The 9,180-nt window shown below is 43.1% G+C and overlaps 1 protein-coding gene across 1 annotated transcript; it reads left to right on the forward strand.

Annotated features, from left to right (window-relative positions):
* Positions 1-376: 376 nt before the first annotated feature.
* On the forward strand, positions 377-862 carry LOC140861432 (uncharacterized). The gene has a single exon (XM_073264451.1). The coding sequence runs from the start codon at positions 377-379 to the stop codon at positions 860-862; it is 486 nt and encodes a 161-aa protein (XP_073120552.1).
* The last annotated feature ends 8,318 nt before the right edge of the window (positions 863-9,180 follow it).

A 9,180-nucleotide genomic window follows, 5' to 3' on the forward strand; every position in this document is an offset into this window, starting at 1 on the left:
AGTATGGGCCTCGTGCCCTTTTGATCAATGGGGTCTGGACATAGTAGGACCTTTCTCACAAGCCCGGGCACATAAAAAATTCTTGCTGGTAGCCGTGGATTATTTTTCCAAATGGGTGGAGGCGGAGCCTTTGGCAAAAATAACAGAAGGCGAGGTGATGAAGTTTTTGTGGAAGAATATAGTATGCCGGTTTGGGCTCCCAAGGAAGTTGGTCTCGGATAATGGCAGACAATTTCAGGGGCAGAAATTGGCATATTGGTGTGCAGAGATGGACATTAAGCAGGCCTTCACCTCAGTCGCCTACCCTCAAAGTAACGGTCAAACAGAGGTAACCAACCGTACTATTGTTCGATCTTTGTAGGCTCGGTTGCATGGAATGGGGAAGGACTGGGTAGAGGAGATCCCGAGTGTGTTGTGGGCCTATCGAACCACTCCTCATACTGCTACACAGGAATCAGCTTTTAGCCTGGTATATGGTTCGGAGGCTATTCTGCTAGTAGAAATTGGACAGCCTTCAGCTCGAATTAAGGCATATGAGGATATAGAAGAAGGGGCCCGGGCACAAGAATTGGATCTCATTGAAGAGCGAAGGGAGAAAGAAGCTCGCAGAATGGAGGCCTATAGAGCTCGGGTGATGAGAGCCTATAATAGAAAATTCAAGCCCCGGGAATTCCAAGAAGGGGAGTTTGTGTTGAAAAGGGTTAATCCAGCAGGGGAAGTGGGGAAGTTAGATGCCCGATGGGAGGGGCCGTACAAACTTATCAGAAAAGTCAGTGCTAATACTTGGTACCTGCAAGATGGTCAGGGACGGCTCCTCAAACGACCTTGGAATGTATTACACTTGAAGAAATATTTTGTTTAATTTTTGTTGGAGAACGCGGCGATCAGATCAATCAGGATTGATACCCGGTGCAGCGGAAGTTTAAAATTTTATATGGAACGATTCCATAATGGGTATCAACCTTACGATTAAATTGTGTGTGTGTAAAAATTAAATAACAATTATAAATTTTTACCTTTAATCTCGAATCGAGATTTTGGACACCAACAGATTTCTCTGCTCTTGTTGTATATCCCTGGAACTGATGGACGAACTGTTCTTCAATCAGGTCCACGAACGGATATTTAATCCCTCTGATAGATTGCACTAGAAAATCTATCAGAAGTTTCTACGAAGAGATTAATGAATTTGATCCGTTAAACCAGACTGTAATTCAAAATTCACAGACTGGATTTTACCGAGCATAGGGGAGAGGGGGTCGGCCACTTCAGAGGAAAATCACTAGGGTTTTTCGAAAATTTTGTGACCTGTTGTGTCTAATTTCTGTACTGCAATAACTTATTTATAATGTAGGCCGCTAACAGCTTAGGGCCCATTAGTCATAAGTTCAAGCCCGACAAGCAAAGCCCGCACGTTCAGAAATTAATATAAAATTCATCATGACTCCGATTGATAAACCGATTTCACCAATGTGCACAGAAACCATTTCTGCACCTTTTAAAGTCAAGATAAATTTTTCTGAATCCCATCCCTATGTCATTTTAGGAAATCTTACTCCTCTACTCATAATTAAGAAGTCCAACTTCTTTGTTCATTAAATTTAACTCTTTAAATTTAACTATCTCAACGGGGATTAAAAATCCATTACTCTGTGTGACCCTCAATGGTTCAGGGATACAGCTAGCCGTGGGCTCACAACTCCTTGTGACTCGGAACAACAATTTCCAACTTGCCCATCGAATCATGGTATGAGCGCCTAGCAACATCGCCCCATGATTCCCTAGGTATCACTGATAGTGCCTGCAAGAACCAATAGATTTTGGTTAGCGTACAGTACGGTCCCTTCATCCATATATCCCGATCGAATCAACAACCATTGGTATATCGAGAGTCGTTCGAGATTCGATAACTATGCAATACATCTTGAAGATCAAATAGTGACATCGCATGTGTTACTAAGAAACCATTTCTTAAAACACATCATGTACTCTAGCCAGAGATTCGTCACACTAATATCTCCTCAGATCGCATAGGATATCCACACTCGCAAGTATGTGGTGAATCCTTGACAACAAAGCATCGACTCCTATATGTGTTGTAACTGTACCCAATCCCGACACCTGATGACCCCAATAGAGTCGGTAAACGAGTCAAAGCACAGTACTAGCATATAGAGTCTCAATGATGTTTCAAGTAGTAAGGACTAATGGTGTACAACCAAAACCGCGGACTTTATCCACTCGATAAGTGATAACCACTTGGAAAGTCCGGATAGGGTAGTTCGATCATTCATCGTATGAATATCCATTTGCATGCTTCGAACATCTCTATGTTCCTTACCAATGAAATGTGGTACTCTGCATCGCAAATGCTAGTCTCAAACTCGAGCGATCCTTATCCTTATTATCGGACGGCTCAATCGACTAGGAACAGTTTAGAATATACAGTGACTATAAGATGTGTTTCATGATAGACATCTCCATGTTCTACCACATCTTTCATACACTATAGTATATTCAAGGTCTTTATCAAAACAACAATAGTATATCACAATATAACAATATGAAGAAAGATAAAGTCATTGCCATTAATAAAAGTGTAAATTATATTAAACAAAAGATTGTTTATTCAAAGAGTCATCAAAGCCCTTAGCCACAAGTTGGCTCACCGGGCACCCACTCTTTCAATTTTTGTACTTAATGATTATTAATGAAGGTGTCAATTCATTCAAGAAAGTTGTCTATTGCAAGGTCCGGGAGATTCCATGCCCCGGCACTCATCTTAAGCCTAAGGCATATATAAACCCTTGGCATTATATAAGCCCGGGAGGTTCCAGGCCCCGACATCCATTCAAGCCCAAGGCATATATATGCCCTTGACATTATATAAGTCCGGGAGGTTCCAGGCCCCGGCACCCGTTTAAGCCCAAGGCATATATAAGCCCTTGGCATTATACAAGCCCGGGAGGTTCCAGGCCCCGACACCCATTCAAGCCCAAGGCATATATAAGCCCGGGAGGTTCCAGGCCCCGGTACCCTTTCAAGCCCAAGGCATATATAAGCCCTTGGCATTATATAAGCCCGGGAGGTTCCAGGCCCCGGCACACATTCAAGCCCAAGACATATATAAGCCCTTGGCATTATATAAGCCCGGGAGGTTCTAGGCCCCGGCACCCATTCAAGCTCAAGGCATATATAAGCCCTTGGCATTATATAAGCCCGGGAGGTTCCAGGCCCCGGAACCCATTCAAGCCCAAGGCATATATAAGCCCTTGGCATTATATAAGTCCGAGAGGTTCCAGGCCCCGGCACCCTTTCAAGACCAAGGCATATATAAGTCTTTGACATTATATAAGCCCGGGAGGTTCCAGGCCCCGGCACACATTCAAGCCCAAGGCATATATAAGCCCGGGAGGTTCCAAGCCACGGCACCCATTCAAGTCCAAGGCATATATAAGCCCTTGACATTATATAAGCCCGGGAGGTTTCAGGCCCCGGCACCCATTCAACCCCAAGGCATATATAAGCCCGGGAGGTTCCATGCCCCGGCACCCATTCCAAACCCAAGGTATATATAAGTCCTTGGATACTTAATATTTCTTCTCGGAATAAAAGAAAAAGGGGGGAGGGGAGAATGAATAATAGATACAAATCAGGTTTCACGTTAAAATAGAAAATTACAGGAGGAGGGTTTCTACGGCCCAATTACAAACATATTTTAAAGGGCGGCATTGTCAGAAGGGCCTCCGTGGTCAGTTGTCAGAGCTTCCTTGGCTGGGGAAGCCTCTGCGCCTTCAGCTCCTGCCGGACCGGGAAGAGAGTCAATGGCCTTGTCCAAATCCGGGAATTCTTTTTGGCCAATGGACCAAAGACCCGCCTCTTCAAATTGATCACGACATTTATGAAAGCCGATCTGGAAGAAGGCGTAGGACTTATCCTCCACAGCTTTCAGAAACTCTGCGGAAGAAAGGAAGGATGCCTTAAGCTCTTCTTCGGACTTCAGACGAGTCTCCAATGCCGACACCGCTTTTTCCACTTTATCCTGGGCAGCAACCACCTCGGCTCAGGCTTCTGTGGCTGCATGCTGAGCCATTTCCAATTGGGATTGGGAGAGAGCAAGCTCCGCATGAGCAGAATGAAGGGCTTCATTAGCTTCATTCAAAGAAGAACGCAGACTGGACACCATTTGGTCGTGGGTCTGCCTCATCTTCTCCATATCCTGCTCCAGCTTCTTGTTCAGCTCCGAGGCACCGGTGGTAGAGATGATTCTGCTCCGCAGGGGTTAGGAGACCTTTTAGCATCCGCACTCCTCGGCCGGAGGCCCCGGCTTGGAATATATTCTCCCTAGCGCCCGGAGGACTACCACCCGGTGCAACCTAGTAGAAGGGTGCCAGGAAGGGGAAAGAAGGAGAAAGGGGAGCCATTTCTTCTGAATCGCTCAGCATAATCGTGTCAGGATTTTCCACAGCTTTCCTTTTTCTTCTCAGAAGGGCAGAATGGCCGTCAACAGGGGAAGCCGGCTCCTCCACCATCCCTTCCAGGAGGATGGAGTGTCGTCTAGGAAACGAGAGTTTCGCCGAGCATTCAAAGAGAAGGCCATCTCGGTAAAACGACAAGCATAATAGTAGTGGAAGACAAGAGGGGTGATGGCCAAGTTGTTTGTTTTGAAAAGCACATAAGTTGCAGCTATCATTCGGAAAGCATTAGGGTGAAACAGGTTCAGGGGCACTTTATAGAATTGAGCGACTTTATAATAAAAATGATGGATCGGGAAACAGAGCCCATTCTGGAGTTGTTCCCTGAAAAAAGTGTAAAAACCCTCTGGAGGTTGTTCTGCTCTGCCTAGGGGGCCGGGGATAAGGATGGAATATGCGGGAGGGATATTACCCTGGCTTGAAGTTCTTCTATGGACTCCGGACGGAGGGTGCTGGTTAACTGGGAAAACCAAGGCCCCTCGGGGTTTGGTTTAGGAAGGGCTGTAAGGGAGGAAGGTTGAGTTACCTTGGTTTTTCCCTTATCTTTAGAAGCCCAGTTTGGGATTTCTTGGGGCGAGAAGAAGAAGAGGCTGCTGCCACCGCCTGGGCAGCAGAGTTAACAGGAGAAGGTGACTCATGGCACAAGGCTGCAGACTCTACACTGGCAGAGCCACGAGCATTGGCCCCAGAAGTCGAGGATGCAGATTCCGACATTTTTTGAATAAGAAAAGGTAAAATAAGGGGAAATATAGTAGAGGAGAAGGGGAAAACTTACAGGAAAAAAAGTAGATGCTAGAAAAATCAGGAGAGGCTAGCCGGATTTGTTGAATCGCCGGAGAAGGAATATAGGGAAATTACAGAAAAAGTTGATGCACCGAGAGGAAGAAAGTGACTTAGGGTTTGGGATACGGATTATATGTATAGGCTCATGGTGAATCTAGGCCGTAGATTTGAGGACGATCGGAGGGTAGGGGTGAGCTTGGAAAGTTGGACCGGGCAGGGTAATGATGATACGGTCAGTCGAAAGGACAGATAACAGGTGCTGACCCTTGCCCGTCTTTTCAAATTCTAGGATTGACGTCAGCCCTATCATGTTTTTTAAATTTGAAAATTATATTTCTCCCGCCCATTAAGATAGAGGTGTCGGGGCTATTTTCCGGGACAGTGAGCAGGGCTCTAGCCCGACTATTTTAGGGAGGAGTGGTGATACCCCGGGAAGTCAGGGGTATCAAGGCTGCTGAGAGGCAGGGGTAACATGAGGACTAGTCAAGACAGTGAGCAGGGCTCTAGCCCGACTATTTTAGGGAGGAGTGGTGATACCCCGGGAAGTCAGGGGTATCAAGGCTGCTGAGAGGCAGGGGTAACATGACAACTAGTCAGGACAGTGAGCAGGGCTCTAGCCCGACTATTTTAGGGAGGAGTGGTGATACCTTGGGAAGTCAGGGGTATCAAGGCTGCTGAGAGACAAGAATAACAGGGCTGGTGATATCCCGGTAAGTCAGGGGTAGCAGGGCTATGCAAAGGCAAGGGTAGCAGGGCTACGCGAAGACAGGGGTGTCAGGGCTTTTCACCATAACAAAGGCAGGCCAGGAGCCTCAGGATCCCGGGAAAACCAGGTCTTCATGACTTAGACAAAGCCCATTTCTCAAGGGCATGATCCCCACGATTTTCATAATCCCGAGCCTTCCGGCTTCATCGTGCGTGATAGGTAAACGTGGGCAACTCCTGCACCCACGACCCAGGGTCCTTCATCGTCGTTCTCCGGAGTGAGAAGAAGAAGAAAGACGAAGGCTCTCCATCTCGAGAACAAGAAGAAGCAAAGGGTGCTACCAAGCTCAAATCTCAGATCGCGACTCTATAGGACAAACAAAAACCCGTTTGGAGTACGACGACGCTGCTTCATACACCAACGTTGACTCAGAAGACGAAGAATAGGGGCGTGCATATCCGGCGAAAATGATAAATCGAGCTGGTTGCACGGCCAGTGCAGGTTTTACCTTTGCGAACTCGGATTACAAAATTTTGGCTAAGGTATTCGTTCTAATTCTTTATTTTCCGAAGCTTTGGTTCAAAAGCACGTGGACCAAATTAATTCGATTCTTCTTTATCTCCCAAAATGAGTATGAATATATATTTTTTTTGTTTTTATCCGCCGGTTATTTTTTAATTGACAATTAAATTAGTCCATGGTTCTTTGCGAATTAAATTCGTTCTCATATTGCCTGAATTTATTTGTACGTTTAGTTGTATTTGCCAACCTTTGCTAAAACTGGAATTTAGTTATCAAGAGTTTAATTCCGGTAATTGATTACTTTGATTGTTCCCCACTTACTCTTATGTTATAATGTAAGGGGATAATATATTAATTACAAAAACCCCTTCTCCACCGAGCAATTACCATTTTCTGCCTACTAATGAAACAAAGCTGCTAAACGCCAAGAGATTGATTTAACCACAATTAATTGTTTTGATTTTTTGAATATCGATGCTTGTTTGTGTGGTGAAACACATGTAATTGTAGTTGTAAGTTAACCCTTTAATGAGTTACTCATTACTCAAGAATTTCAGAAAATATCTTGAACCTGCAGATTTTTTTCTTTCTGTAATTTCTTGAAGTTATTCAGATTTGACATGAGTCGGTATGATTCAACTTATACATCAAATTCAGCCAATCACTTTGGACCAAGTCAGTAGACTCCATAACCGCTTTCCATGACTCTTCAAATTCATCGATTGTTGTTGAATGTACAATGACATTCCTAATGCTTTGATAATGTTCACGGAAAAGCACATGACTCAATTTCTTTGGAAATTTGTTTAAAATTTGCCACAGACAATATCGATGCACTGTTTGGGGAAAAACTTGTGCTATGGCTTTGGTCATGGCAGGATCTTGATCAGTGATGATCAATTTTGGTGCACCACTAGGCATTTCTTGTAGGAACTTCTCTTGCAACCAAACAAAAGATTCTGTTTTCTCATCACTCAAAAATCCACAACCAAAGAGAATGGTCTGGCTGTGATGATTAACTCCTACAAATGGTGCAAAAATAGCCCATATTTATTCGTGTTATATGTTTTATCAAACACCACCACATTTCCAAAGACAATGTCTGCCCTCATTGATACAGAATCGGCCCAAAAACACCTACTAAATCTGTTGTCAGAGTCAGTTTCATAATCAAAGAAAAAAGTTGAACACTTGTCTTTCTCCGATTGCAAGTAATCAATGAATGTTTCAGCATCCATACCCATATGCTCCTCCCTTAAGCTTCTCTGATGGTTTCTCAAATCTCTTTGCGTACAACCTACTTTTTCTGGCCCTCCATATTCTAGCTCAAATAAGCGCATTTGTTGGCAAGTAGGCACATTCGCTTCTGCAAACTGTTGACTCAGTGCTTTCTTTGATGCAGAAACATTGCGATGTGAACGTAACAAATGAACTTTTGAAGGAGTAGCAAGTGGATGGTTATGGTTTTCTACGAAAGTACTGATAACCCATCCCATACCAGTTTGTTCCTTCACAACTGAAATCCTTGCCTCACATCCAGATCGAATGTCTCGACGAGTTCTTTCTTTTCTTGGTTTATCACTTATTGCCTCTTTACTCCATTGGACTTCATCTGTCTGCCCTTGTTTAAATCATACAATTTTTTTCCAGATAGCCTCACTCATCTTCTTACTTCTCTTGCTATTACTCATTCTCGCGTTAAATCCAGATTCTCGTTCATATTTGTTGTAAAACGAATATGCATCCTCCAATGATTCGAATCTCATTCCAGTATTGGCTTTCGATCGTCTCCAACTTGAGGGATGTATGACTGATCATTTCCGCTGCTTTCTTCCATCTCTGTAAAATATAGAATCATCTTATTTAATATAATAATTTATAATAAATTCACAAAATAAAAAATTGAACAATGATAATAATTATTCTGGAATGCAAGTTATATATATATATAGATATATATATATATATATATATATATAGATATATATATATATATATATATATATATATTGACAAATACCTGACATCATTGACTGTAAGTAAATAAAATTTCTGGAATGCAAGCGACCCTCTGCTTTTAATTATTCTTAATTTTCTTGCCTATGAAAAATACAAAATTTAACAAAGTGGTTATCAGCAACCTACATATTATGCAAACGGGTAAACAAAAATTTATTGAACAACAATCTTAGACAACATAGGAAGAAAATCATATGAGACAGTACTCCACCACACAAGTTCCAAATTCATAGGTAGAAAAGCAAGATTGTATATTTATCCAGCAACAACGAAAATTAACTGAGCATATATAATGGATAAACTTGAGCATGAATTCCAAATATTGTTCGTAAATTTAACTTTACGATGTCCTGCCCATCCTAAAGAATTTTACCAACAAGAAGTGCATCCGAATTATACAAATTAAAAAAAATAACCGATGAATAAGCTCGAGGGACGAAGGGTGCGAATCACTGGATAATATCACTGAACAAGCTCGAGGTAAGGAATTCAAAATTGAACCTTTCCTCGTTGCAAGGGCTTCTATTCCAGTGTTGAGAGCAGGTGATCTCGAGGGACGAAGGGTGTGTTGGTTCGGAGCAAATAACTGAACGATAATTTTATACCAGTGAAGAATGGAGGTCGAGGGACGAAGGTCAGCGTTGGGGTGGAATTAATCACTTTTGGTAGCACCCT

The sequence above is a fragment of the Henckelia pumila genome, chromosome 4 (genome assembly GCF_033568475.1).
Source record: "Henckelia pumila isolate YLH828 chromosome 4, ASM3356847v2, whole genome shotgun sequence".
NCBI lineage: Eukaryota > Viridiplantae > Streptophyta > Magnoliopsida > Lamiales > Gesneriaceae > Henckelia > Henckelia pumila.

What these genes read in the sequence shown, in the direction of transcription:
- LOC140861432 (XM_073264451.1), top strand. Translation starts at nt 377, where the DNA reads ATGGGGAAGGACTGGGTAGAGGAGATCCCGAGTGTGTTGTGGGCCTAT.